The sequence below is a fragment of the Paralichthys olivaceus genome, chromosome 6, assembly GCF_024713975.1.
Source record: "Paralichthys olivaceus isolate ysfri-2021 chromosome 6, ASM2471397v2, whole genome shotgun sequence".
NCBI classification, from domain to species: domain Eukaryota; kingdom Metazoa; phylum Chordata; class Actinopteri; order Pleuronectiformes; family Paralichthyidae; genus Paralichthys; species Paralichthys olivaceus.
In genome coordinates this window covers 27,860,342-27,874,260 of record NC_091098.1, presented here as the reverse complement: position 1 = coordinate 27,874,260, position 13,919 = coordinate 27,860,342, and the positions used below count along the sequence as shown (strand labels likewise).

General features: G+C 42.1%; 1 protein-coding gene across 2 annotated transcripts in view; it reads left to right on the top strand.

The window, feature by feature from the left end:
• Positions 1–13,919, top strand: part of oprl1 (opiate receptor-like 1) — a 44,205-nt gene that overhangs the window by 7,956 nt on the left and 22,330 nt on the right. For both annotated transcript variants that reach the window (XM_069526205.1, XM_069526206.1), the window contains exon 2: positions 289–517. In XM_069526205.1, the coding sequence (XP_069382306.1) occupies positions 289–517 (229 nt within the window). The remainder of the gene's footprint in view (positions 1–288; positions 518–13,919) is intronic.

Below are 13,919 nucleotides of genomic sequence, written 5' to 3'. Positions count from 1 at the left end.
CCTTGCTCTTTCTTTATGGAAGGACTTCACAGCACATGATTTCACTGAAGAGGCACAATCTGTGTTCACACTGGTCATCAATTATCCTCCTGTGGAGCTGAAGTGTTGGTCCAGCTTGGATTGAAAATTGGGCCTAATATGACAACTGTGAAATATTCCCTATAATCTCATAAAGAAACATCTTAAATATAAAGAAGTACAACCATATTAGCTGAGTGTACAGTGATTCTGTCATGCTATTATCTGGTGATGTTTGAAATGACACCATGTCCGTCTTCCTTCTGTCAGGTGTCTGTAAACCTGGAGAGATGGAGTTTTCTGATGACTTCCTGCTGGCCGAGCTGGGTCACCTGCAGCTCTACAACGACTCGCTCTTTCAGGACAACTTCACCGGTGCCTACAACGAGACCGAAGCTTTACTGCCGATGGGGGTGAAGGTCACCATCGTGGTCGTCTACATGATCGTCTGTGTCATCGGTCTGGTGGGAAACTTCCTGGTCATGTATGTCATCATAAGGTAGGACAGAAACAAAGTGAATTTAATCTGAGAGTTTATATTGTGAACAACAAACAGTTCCAGTGAAGTAACAGCAGCCTGGTCCTTTAAATCAAAGGCTGTTGCTATAGTGATCCAAACTCATAGGATGGAATACTGTGAAACATATTAATTATACACAAATTATACACCTACAGATAATTAAGTCTAAAAATATAACTTTGTGTTTACATGGAGGGGACCCTCTCTACGGAGGCCGCCATGTTTTTTACATTAGTCCAGACCGAACAAACTAAAACCTTTTGAGTTTTTATGACGACTGAAGCTGCCGCAGGTTCTTTATCATGTTTGGAAGGAGAGGGGGGGTGAGGGGTGTTCAGCTGCAACATGACACTTCACCACTAGATGTCACTAAATTCTACACACTGAACCTTTAACAATGATTTTCTCTGTTTATTTTCACAATAACCTGAATATCTGACTGTGATTGGACATTTTAATCCTTCTGAGTCTTGCTGCTTCCCACGAGGTCACAACACAAACACCTGACATGTGGAGATGATTCACACAACACAAACGCTGTCAGAACGTTTCCTCTAAACATTTCTGATTTCAAATCTCTTCCTTCTTCTCTGGGATTCATTATTTCTAATCTAATCATATTTTTATATTTCCTTGTGTTTATATTTAATGTTAATTATTCTTATTTGTCTTTGCTGCTTCAGATTGTCAGTATCTTTGTTAAACCTTCTCTCATTCAAACACATACAACTTTAAATAGAAATGATTCTCTCTCACACACACAGGTGTTGAATTACTTCTGCCTTCTGCTCAGCTGTTGTCCTCTGTAAAAATTGGAGGCCCCCGACAACTTGCACTTATCCAGGGTGTCAGAAGGCAGCAGCCTCCGTCATTTAGCCGTGTCGGGTTGGATGAAAGGTCTGATTGCACAAGATGGCCGACCATAACACTTGCCATCAGCAAATGAGGCCGAGGAGGGAGCAGGTCTCTGCTCTCGATAGTTTTACTGACGCGGCTCCTGAGGTTCACTGAGACTTGATGTGAAGCAGAAAGAAAAAGAAAGGTGTTGATGTCTGAGACGTTCATGTGAGGAGGAGCGTGAGGACAGTTAGTGACAGTAAAAGTAGATGAACGAGTCATGGTGAGAAATGAAATGAATATCTGGTCATTTTAGAAGAGTTGTGGCAGTTCTGGCTGAAAGCTGTACTACACTGTGTATTTACACGACATATATTTCCCTCCTTTATAGTTTTCTGTGTAATTAATCATATATTTTTTGATTTACATCCTTCAGAATTTGTTCTTATTATCTTATATAATCTTTAGAGATTTAAGAAGAACATGAAAATTCTAATGGAAGAATGGTTTCAGTCCAGCAGATGGGACTATATAATAATTATATAAAAATAATTTTATAGAAATGCTCACACCCGGGAAAAGTCTGGGTCATCAGGAAATGATTAAACCTCCACAAACAAAATCAGAATCAGTCTCAGGAGGAGGCAAATTGTGTGGTTTGAGTTCGATGCCATTTACTTACCCCATTTTAATCAGTTGGGTAAATGAGGCTGGTGGAGTGAGGATGAGGAGGATGAATTGAAGAGCAACTACCTCATCATTCTGTGATAGAACGAGAGACACATCCAGCAAACAGATATACCTCTGCATGAGCACTGAACATCGTTTAGTTTAAAAGTTTAAACCAGTTTATGATGCTTCAACCACGAGCCCAGATAAGAGCATATAACGCCAGAGCTTATAACGCCAGAGCATATAACGCCAGAGCTTATAACGCCAGAGCATATAACGCCAGAGCATATAACGCCAGAGCTTATAACGCCAGAGCATATAACGCCAGAGCATATAACGCCAGAGCTTATAACGCCAGAGGCCTGTAACGCCAGAGCATATAACGCCAGAGCTTATAAGGCCAGAGCATATAACGCCAGAGCATGTCACGCCAGAGCATATAACGCCAGAGCATATAACGCCAGAGCCTATAAGGCCAGAGCATGTAACGCCAGAGCATGTAACGCCAGAGCATGTAAGGCCAGAGCCTGTAACGCCAGAGCTTATAACGCCAGAGCCTATAACGCCAGAGCTTGTAACGCCAGAGCCTGTAACGCCAGAGCTTATAACGCCAGAGCCTATAACGACAGAGCCTATAAGGCCAGAGCATATAACGCCAGAGCATATAACGCCAGAGCTTATAACGCCAGAGCTTATAACGACAGAGCATATAACGACAGAGATTATAACGCCAGAGCTTATAACGCCAGAGCCTATAACGCCAGAGCTTATAAGGCCAGAGCATATAACACCAGAGCTTATAAAGCCAGAGCATATAACACCAGAGTTTATAAAGCCAGAGCATATAACACCAGAGCATATAACACCAGAGTTTATAAGGCCAGAGCATATAACACCAGAGCTTATAAGGCCAGAGCATATAACACCAGAGCTTATAAGGCCAGAGCTTATAACACCAGAGCTTATAAGGCCAGAGCATATAACACCAGAGCATATAACACCAGAGCTTATAACGCCAGAGCTTGTAACGCCAGAGCATATAACACCAGAGCATATAAGGCCAGAGCTTATAAGGCCAGAGCATATAACACCAGAGCATATAATCCAGGTCCTGTTTAAGAGGAAGAGAGAGGAGGCCACAAATCTACAGAGTCAGAGTTAGTTGAGGATAAAGACGACGAGTTCAGGAGTTTGAGAGAAGTGACCTCATCACACATCTGCTTCTCGTCTCTGGAGTTTAGATGCATTGTGGGTAATAGAGAAGATGACACCTCTGCTTTGGTCAGAGGTTTTTTACCGTAAAGATATTTCTGTATGATGGAGAGAGACTGCAGTGAAAGATGAACCTGTGCTACCATGAGCCATGTGTACTGAAATTTAAAATGCTGTATTTGTTTCCTATGAACCTAATACTATTTAAATAATTAATTTAAATATACTTTTCTAAAATCACATCACAGAATAAGACCTGTACATATCTCAGCATCCAAAACATCAAACTGATCATTAATTCTCCACATGTGTAAGCCACCTATTTTCTTACTTTGTATATGGGATATTAAATACTTTCTCACTTTGTATTTCTTACTAACGTATATGACATAATTAATACTGGTATCCCGCTGACTAAAATACAGTTGATAGTATAAATATATTTATACAACCAGGGACAAATAACACACGATGTACACAGCAATCAGACTAAAGCACAAAATGGACACTGAACTATATAATGACGATTAACACATGATACTCAAAGTACAGTAACGACAGGAGTCACCGGGATGTGGTCGCGTTTAAGTGCACGGCTGTCGCACTGAAGTTCAGCGCATCACCTTTAGTTTTCATTTGGCAAAAAAAAGCTCTTTGTTGAAGTAAATTGTGTTTTTGGGTAAATGGGATTCGAGTTCTCTATAGAACCACACAACACTGTGGCGATGCTGCCGTCACAACTGTTTATTGGAAATGATTAGATATTCTAACACATGTTGAGTATCAACATATTTGTGACTTGAAAACCTGTTTTCATTAAGTTCAGTTGTCAACTACAGAAAGTACATTTTCAGGAGAGAAGCAGACGTCATTAGAAAGTTGTTTAATGATTGTAAAACATATAGCAGCTCTATGATCGGACGCTTTAGACGTTGTCCTCCTGAGTCTTCATCTGAAAATAATTGAGACTTGCTCTCATGCTGTGTTGGTGCCTGCAGATTAAAGCACATTCAGCTGATTTTCCTGAGTATGTAGGTATATGGCTCTGAGATCAATCCTTTTTTTCCACTGCCCCGTGTTTTTAGCTCTGATGAAGTCTTCATCTTATGTCTCTGAAGTGATGCTACGGGCTGATAATGCCCTACACGTAGATCTGTCTGTTGTCATGGAAACAAAATCCCTTTTCCGTAAGAAGACTCCCTCCAGGCCGCAGTTTCCTCTCACGGAAGAGGAATAGCATCAGATATCTTTGTGTCTTTCTGCCATCCTCTGCTGCTCTTGTTTTGGAGTCTGTAGCTCTAATCACATGCTCGTACCCGCTCGTGGCTCTTGTTGCTGCAATGAGCTGCAAACACCTGCACTGCGGCGCTCTGCCGCCCAAAAGTTCTGTCGACTGTTCTCTGACAGCAGCAAGAACTGAAAAGACGCAGAGCTCACAGTCAGGAAAAGTGTCCATGAAGCATGTGTGTGACTCCAGACATTCACGCAACCCCAACTCCTCCTGGTTCATAACAGCCTTAATTCAATCAGTGAAGAGCGGCCATGTTTCTGTCACACTGCATCATCGTTTAATGTTGCTGGAAGGAGGAGTGAAGGAAGAAAGGAGGGATGGAAGAACCCAGAGAAAGAGAGAGGAGAGAACAGCAGCAGGTAGAGCGACGTCAAGCGACACTGATCTAACCTGAGCCTGTTGACTGCTCTGACGACTCGTCAAAAACAAATGTGGATGTTGCTGTTTTTGATTTGAATCCCAAGATTGAAAAATACGCAACTAGAGCTGAAACTCAATGAAGCTGCAACACTTATATTCCATGTGTGTGTGTGTGTACATGTGTACGTGTGTGTGATGGACTTGTGTGTGTGTACATGTGTACACTAAATAAAGCTGGTTGTGACATGACTTCTGTTTCTATAAAACACACCCTAATTTGCATATTTCAGGGCATGTACACTCTGATTTTCTTGTGTTATATTTTCATTTTGTCTTCATTTATAATTAATGGGCATGTGTGTTGTAGTTTTTACACAGAATGTGAGTCTGTTTGTTTCCTGAATGCAGCATGAAAATCATTAAATGTTCTAATGATGCTGGTCCTGAAAATAATCACATCTCATCTACATATCAGAGTATCAGAGTATCAAGGTATCAGAGTATCAGAGTATCAAGGTATCAGAGTATCAGAGTATCAAGGTATCAAGGTATCAGAGTATCAAGGTATCAGAGTATCAGAGTATCAAGGTATCAAGGTATCAGAGTATCAGAGTATCAAGGTATCAGAGTATCAGAGTATCAGAGAATGAAGGTATCAGAGTATCAGGGTATCAAGGTATCAGAGTATCAAGGTATCAGGGTATCAGAGTATCAGAGTATCAAGGTATCAGGGTATCAGAGTATCAGAGAATCAAGGTATCAGGGTATCAGGGTATCAGAGTATCAGAGTATCAGAACAGTTGTGTTTCTATCTTCTGTTTATTTTCACAATAACCTGAATATCTGACTGTGATTGGACATTTTAATCCTTCTGAGTCTTGCTGCTTCCCACGAGGTCACAGTCTGTAGTGTTGTCTGTAGTGTTGTCAGTAGAGTCTGTAGTGTTGTCAGTAGAGTCTGTAGTGTTCTCAGTAGAGTCTCTAGTGTTGTCAGTAGAGTCTGTAGTGTTCTCAGTAGAGTCTCTAGTGTTGTCAGTAGAGTCTGTAGTGTTCTCAGTAGGTTCTGTAGTGTTGTCAGTAGAGTCTGTAGTGTTGTCAGTAGGTTCTGTAGTGTTGTCAGTAGAGTCTGTAGTGTTGTCAGTAGAGTCTGTAGTGTTGTCAGTAGGTTCTGTAGGATGTTGGCAGAGGGTCTGTAGTGTTGTCAGTAGGTTCTGTAGTGTTGTCAGTAGAGTCTGTAGTGTTGTCTGTAGTGTTGTCAGTAGAGTCTGTAGTGTTGTCAGTAGGTTCTGTAGGATGTTGGCAGAGGGTCTGTAGTGTTGTCAGTAGGTACTGTAGTGTTGTCAGTAGAGTCTGTAGTGTTGTCAGTAGGTTCTGTAGTGTTGTCAGTAGAGTCTGTAGTGTTGTCAGTAGTTTCTGTAGTGTTGTCAGTAGAGTCTGTAGTGTTGTCAGTAGAGTCTGTAGAGTTGTCAGTAGGTTCTGTAGTGTTGTCTGTAGTGTTGTCAGTAGGGTCTGTAGTGTTGTCTGTAGTGTTGTCAGTAGAGTCTGTAGTGTTGTCAGTAGAGTCTGTAGTGTTGTCAGTAGGTTCTGTAGTGTTGTCAGTAGAGTTGTCAGTAGGTACTGTAGTGTTGTCAGTAGGTACTGTAGTGTTGTCAGTAGAGTCTGTAGTGTTGTCAGTAGGTTCTGTAGTGTTGTCTGTAGTGTTGTCAGTAGGTTCTGTAGTGTTGTCAGTAGAGTCTGTAGTGTTCTCAGTAGAGTCTGTAGTGTTGTCGGTAGAGTCTGTAGTGTTGTCAGTAGGTTCTGTAGTGTTGTCTGTAGTGTTGTCAGTAGAGTCTGTAGTGTTGTCAGTAGAGTCTGTAGTGTTGTCGGTAGAGTCTGTAGTGTTGTCAGTAGGTTCTGTAGTGTTGTCTGTAGTGTTGTCAGTAGAGTCTGTAGTGTTGTCAGTAGAGTCTGTAGTGTTGTCGGTAGAGTCTGTAGTGTTGTCAGTAGGTTCTTTAATGTTGTCTGTAGTGCTGTCAGTAGGTTCTGTAGTGTTGCCTGTAGTGTTGTCAGTAGAGTCTGTAGTGTTGTCAGTAGAGTCTATAGTGTTGTCAGTAGGTTCTGTAGTGTTGTCTGTAGTGTTGTCAGTAGAGTCTGTAGTGTTGTCAGTAGAGTCTGTAGTGTTGTCGGTAGAGTCTGTAGTGTTGTCTGTAGTGTTGTCAGTAGGTTCTGTAGTGTTGTCTGTAGTGTTCTCAGTAGAGTCTGTAGTGTTCTCAGTAAAGTCTGTAGTGTTGTCAGTAGAGTCCGTAGTGTTCTCACTCGAGTCTGTAGTGTTGTCAGTAGATTCTATAGTGTTCTCAGTAAAGTCTGTAGTGTTGTCAGTAGGTACTGTAGTGTTGTCAGTAGAGTCTGTAGTGTTGTCAGTAGGTTCTTTAGGATGTTGGCAGAGGGTCTGTAGTGTTGTCAGTAGGTTCTGTAGTGTTGTCAGTAGAGTCTGTAGTGTTGTCAGTAGGTTCTGTAGGATGTTGGCAGAGGGTCTGTAGTGTTGTCAGTAGGTTCTGTAGTGTTGTCAGTAGAGTCTGTAGTGTTGTCAGTAGGTTCTGTAGTGTTGTCTGTAGTGTTGTCAGTAGAGTCTGTAGTGTTGTCAGTAGAGTCTGTAGTGTTGTCAGTAGAGTTGTCAGTAGGTACTGTAGTGTTGTCAGTAGAGTCTGTAGTGTTGTCAGTAGGTTCTGTAGTGTTCTCAGTAGAGTCTGTAGTGTTGTCAGTAGAGTCCGTAGTGTTCTCACTAGAGTCTGTAGTGTAGTCAGTAGGTTCTGTAGTGTTCTCAGTAAAGTCTGTAGTGTTGTCAGTAGAGTCTGTATTGCTGTCAGTAGGTTCTGTAGTGTTGTCAGTAGAGTCTGTAGTGTTGTCAGTAGGTTCTGTAGTGTTGTCAGTAGAGTCTGTAGTGTTGTCAGTAGAGTTGTCAGTAGGTACTGTAGTGTTGTCAGTAGAGTTTGTAGTGTAGTCAGTAGGTTCTGTAGTGTTGTCAGTAGGTTCTGTAGTGTTGTCAGTAGAGTCTGTAGTGTTGTCATTAGGTTCTGTAGTGTTGTCAGTAGGTACTCTAGTGTTGTCAGTAGGTTCTGTAGTGTTGTCAGTAGAGTCTGTAGTGTTGTCAGTAGGTTCTGTAGTGTTCTCAGTAAAGTCTGTAGTGTTGTCAGTAGAGTCTGTATTGCTGTCAGTAGGTTCTGTAGTGTTGTCAGTAGAGTCTGTAGTGTTGTCAGTAGAGTTGTCAGTAGGTACTGTAGTGTTGTCAGTAGGTACTGTAGTGTTGTCAGTAGAGTCTGTAGTGATGTCAGTAGAGTTGTCAGTAGGTACTGTAGTGCTGTCTGTAGTGTTGTCAGTAGGTTCTGTAGTGTTGTCTGTAGTGTTGTCAGTAGAGTCTGTAGTGTTGTCGGTAGGTTCTGTAGTGTTGTCTGTAGTGTTGTCAGTAGGTTCTGTAGTGTTGTCTGTAGTGTTGTCAGTAGGTTCTGTAGTGTTGTCTGCAGTGTTGTCAGTAGAGTCTGTAGTGTTGTCAGTAGGTTCTGTAGTGTTGTCAGTAGAGTCTGTAGTGTTGTCTGTAGTGTTGTCAGTAGGTTCTGTAGTGTTGTCTGTAGTGTTGTCAGTAGAGTCTGTAGTGCTGTCTGTAGTGTTGTCAGTAGGTTCTGTAGTGTTGTCTGTAGTGTTGTCAGTAGAGTCTGTAGTGTTGTCGGTAGGTTCTGTAGTGTTGTCTGTAGTGTTGTCAGTAGGTTCTGTAGTGCTGTCTGTAGTGTTGTCAGTAGGTTCTGTAGTGTTGTCTGTAGTGTTGTCAGTAGAGTCTGTAGTGTTGTCGGTAGGTTCTGTAGTGTTGTCTGTAGTGTTGTCAGTAGGTTCTGTAGTGTTGTCTGTAGTGTTGTCAGTAGGTTCTGTAGTGTTGTCTGCAGTGTTGTCAGTAGAGTCTGTAGTGTTGTCAGTAGGTTCTGTAGTGTTGTCAGTAGAGTCTGTAGTGTTGTCTGTAGTGTTGTCAGTAGGTTCTGTAGTGTTGTCTGTAGTGTTGTCAGTAGAGTCTGTAGTGTTGTCAATAGAGTCTGTAGTGTTGTCTGTAGTGTTGTCAGTAGAGTCTGTAGTGTTGTCGGTAGAGTCTGTAGTGTTGTCAGTAGGTACTGTAGTGTTTTCAGTAGAGTCTGTAGTGTTCTCAGTAGGTACTGTAGTGTTGTCAGTAGGTTCTGTAGTGTTGTCAGTAGAGTCTGTAGTGTTGTCAGTAGGTTCTGTAGTGTTGTCAGTAGGTTCTGTAGTGTTGTCAGTCGAGTCTGTAGTGTTGTCAGTAGGTTCTGTAGTGTTGTCGGTAGAGTCTGTAGTGTTGTCTGTAGTGTTGTCAGTAGGTACTGTAGTGTTTTCAGTAGAGTCTGTAGTGTTGTCAGTAGAGTCTGTAGTGTTCTCAGTAGGTACTGTAGTGTTGTCAGTAGGTTCTGTAGTGTTGTCAGTAGAGTCTGTAGTGTTGTCAGTAGGTTCTGTAGTGTTGTCAGTAGAGTCTGTAGTGTTGTCAGTAGGTTCTGTAGTGTTGTCGGTAAAGTCTGTAGTGTTGTCTGTAGTGTTGTCAGTAGGTACTGTAGTTTTTTCAGTAGAGTCTGTAGTGTTGTCAGTAGAGTCTGTAGTGTTCTCAGTAGGTACTGTAGTGTTGTCAGTAGGTTCTGTAGTGTTGTCAGTAGAGTCTGTAGTGTTGTCAGTAGGTTCTGTAGTGTTGTCAGTAGAGTCTGTAGTGTTGTCAGTAGAGTCTGTAGTGTTGTCAGTAGGTTCTGTAGTGTTGTCTGTAGTGTTGTCTGTAGGTTCTGTAGTGTTGTCAGTAGGTTCTGTAGTGTCATCTGTAGTGTTGTCTGTAGGTTCTGTAGTGTTGTCAGTAGAGTCTGTAGTGTTGTCAGTAGAGTCTGAAGTGTTGTCAGTAGGTTCTGTAGTGTTGTCAGTAGGTTCTGTAGTGTTGTCAGTAGAGTCTGTAGTGTTGTCAGTAGGTTCTGTAGTGTTGTCAGTAGAGTCTGTAGTGTTGTCAGTAGGTTCTGTAGTGTTGTCAGTAGAGTCTGTAGTGTTGTCAGTAGGTTCTGTAGTGTTGTCAGTAGGTTCTGTAGTGTTGTCAGTAGAGTCTGTAGTGTTGTCAGTAGGTTCTGTAGTGTTGTCAGTAGAGTCTGTAGTGTTGTCAGTAGGTTCTGTAGTGTTGTCAGTAGGTTCTGTAGTGTTGTCAGTAGAGTCTGTAGTGTTGTCAGTAGAGTCTGTAGTGTTGTCAGTAGTGTTATCAGTAGAGTCTGTAGTGTTGTCAGTAGGTTCTGTAGTGTTGTCAGTATGTTCTGTAGTGTTGTCAGTATGTTCTGTAGTGTTGTCTGTAGGTTCTGTAGTGTTGTCTGTAGGTTCTGTAGTGTTGTCAGTAGGTTCTGTAGTGTTGTCTGTAGTGTTGTCAGTAGAGTCTGTAGTGTTGTCAGTAGAGTCTGTAGTGTTGTCAGTAGGTTCTGTAGTGTTGTCAGTAGAGTCTGAAGTGTTGTCAGTAGCGTCTGTAGTGTTGTCAGTAGGTTCTGTAGGATGTTGGCAGAGGGTCCAGTCTGAAACCTGTGACCCTCACAGACAGTCGGGTTATGTATCTTCGGCTGTAGGGGAGCGAGGTGTCACCTGACTGGGTTTGAACTTTATGAAAATCATTAGAAAGCTTTCACGTTGACTGTCTTGGTCCCTGGAGGATAAACTTAAAGATGTGATGACTCAGCTGACAGCGGCTGGTGACCCGGACACACATGCACCACTTCCAGGGAGAACACGGAGGAACTGCGAAGTCCTGACTGGATGGACCCAGCCAGGTCTCGGTCAAACACAGGGCGTGTTTGTTCTGCTGAGAAGCCATGTTGTTGGCCAGTGAGCGGACTCCGCCAGGTGAATCCCTGATGTTTAACGAGCGCTCCTGCTCACCTCCCCCCGGTGCCACTCGCCGAGTGGGAGCCAGGCAGAGTCCACGGGCTCCACAGGCCGAGCTGCGATGTGCAAAGCCCGGCTAGACGCACACGGAGCGATGCCCCTCTTCACCTGCTGAGGATTGGGTGTCAGTTATTTGGGTCCAGTTTTTAATTTTGGCCTCTCTGTGATTGAGTTTGACACCACTGCTCTAAAGCTTGAGTTTCTCTTCCTGCTGATGTGTAATTGTCTCTTTGGGACTTGATGCATTTTAAACTGACTTGACTGAAATTACAGCCTCCATTAAAAAAGGCCGCCGCTCGTCCTCAACTATAACTCTTATTCTAATGAGAAGCCAGACTAAGTAAGTGATACAGAGACGGTTCTCAATCATTCTGTGTTTGTACGTGATATTTAGTTTTCATCATCAATCTATGGACACAAATCAAGTCAACTGTAATCAGTCATTAATGTAAAGATTCCAGTCCAACCAACCATAATCATTTCTGTGTAACTCAACGACTGATGAAAAGAGGACGAGAAAACGTCTCCATCGATTAAAAGCTGAACATTGGAGCTGTGTTCTGATGATCAGCGACAATGATCCTTTGGGTCAAAGCTTCTTAATATACGACATGACAGAAATGGAAACGTCAGATCTCACAGAGAGAAACGAATCAGGACCCTACTGTCAGGACAATCTGTCTCTTTCTGCTCTAAGTAATGAAGTACACTGAAACATGTGAGTAATATTAGACTTTTGTCTCGGTTCCACTTTACAGACAGGATCACATTACCGTCAAACAACACAGTGCAAATTCATCTGAGAGCTATGGACTGAAATCTGAGAAACACTTTAACCAGAAGTTCAGTTGATCCATTTTATTCCCTCTCCGTTCTACATGTGGTGTAATTGTTACCTGAGCCAAGCAGATTGTTTACTGGATGATTTCCACAGTTTCAGAGAATTTCTCATTAAATTTCAGTGTTTTTACAATTTATGATTCATGAATCTCGATTTAGAAGAACTGGCTCATGTGTGATTTGCTGCAATTGATTGAGTTTAACTGTTGATGGAGGTCTGAGCTTATTACATCTGTTTCTAACTCTGAATAATGTGGAACCTTAAACCTTCTCAAAGTAGTTTCTGTTCACACTGACACGTTTTATCTGGTTTTTATCTGGTGATAATTACAAAGCAACATGTGGTTTGGAAGTGAAGCATCATCTCATCACAGTGGGTAGATGAGATGTAACACACACACACAGACACACACTGGTGTCGGGGTTCACAGTGTGAGCACTCATCCCTGCTCTGGGCCTCTGTGAGCCATTTCCCTTAATGAGGCCTCAGATGGTGAATCAGAGTCGGGACATTTACCATCATCACGGCTAATTTGGGCTCCACCAGACCAGAACACGACACGGCCGTGTCCCCGGCAGGAGCCTTTCACCAGCAGGCCTCTGGACTTTCTCTTGATTTCTGATCAGTGGGGATTGCGGCTGATTTCTGACCAGGGAGCGCTTCATTGCGCAACTGTACAGTAAGAGGCGGTGATGAATTGAAGGAATGAATGTGGAAATATAATGATTCAGGCAGGTTTTTATGAGCAGGGCTGATTTTAGGTGTGAAGTCAGGAAAAGAGAAATCACATCAACTGCGTCCTTTAAAGAATTGAGCTTAAAAAGAGCAGTAATCTTTAACCGTCACCTGGTGAGCAATAGAGGATTTTCAACTCTTAACCCATTTTATAAATGACTTTGCGACAGATTTAATAAATGTATAATATTATTGAACAGAACGTGACAATGTGACAAACTGGTGATCAAACAGAAGAACAAACATGGAGGAGGATGGACGTCTTGCAGTGAAAAACAAAGAAGAGAAAAATAACAGTGAATGAAGTCGTGGCTGAGAGGAAGAAGCTTTTGCAGCGTGAGGTTACAGATGTATTGTTTTTTAGTTGCAGTCGAACGGAACAACTTGGTGACGCCTCCCGGTCAGCTCGCTCTCATTGGCTGTTGCAGCTTTATGCTCAGTATTCCTCTGGAGCTGATTAGATTAAATACCATGAATGTTTTTCAGATATGTCATATCATGTGTTTGATATTTGAAAAAACGTGAATGTGCACCAGCCCGAACCGAGAACACTTTATAATCCAAACATTTTCAGCTGTAGCACCACTTGATCTGAACCTTTTCAATCAATTACACTCATCATCAGCTGGACACGTTTTCTCTGTTGCCATGACGTTGGTCATTTCTAGAGTCCGAGCACTCGTTCGACGCTTCTGCTTGAGAAAACTCAATCTGCTGCTTCTGTGGGATTCAAATTAGAACGTTTGGTACAGACTGTTTTATCAGCTGCTGTTTCCAAGATGAGAAATAAACTGCAAATCTCAACAAGCTTAATAATCCTGTCACATTATTTCAGAGCTTCGTATTTCATACTATATTACAGGTTATTAAGTATTCCTCAACATTTTCACTGGCTTAAATGTCAGAGACTGGAAGACACTGCAAAGATAAATATATTCATGTTGATGTTCATGACGACAGATATCAAAATCATTATTTCTTTCAAGTTTAAAGACTAATGTTGCCAGCGTGTTTAATAAAAAAATAAAATAAAATCCCATCAGTTGTATTTGTGACATTATCAGAGAGAAACAACTAGAGCCCAGTCTCATGGAGAAGGAAACGAGAGGTGTGAGGTTAAAGAAATGAAAGATAACAAGGTTAATGAGAGCAGAGGCTCTGACAGACGATTAGACGAGAGCCGGACTGAGAGCAGGCGGAGATGAAAGCTTTAGTTCTCATGGCTTTAATTGGGAAACAAGGACGGAGACGGGTCGGACATGGAACTCACTGTTTGTCTATGAGGAAAAAATATATCGTGGAACGAGAGAGAGCAGACGTAATGAGACAGAAGATAATTAAAAGAAGAAAAGATAACAAGACGGCGGTTCATGAGACAGGATGAGCTGAAAGTGTAGAAAATATCTGAGCCAAGAAACGAGAAGACGTGTGCTTCTTTCTTTTACTCTTTAAAAACATCTGAATGGAGAAGATTCACTTTGGGATCAGGTTCAGTGTGACTGATGTCACAGC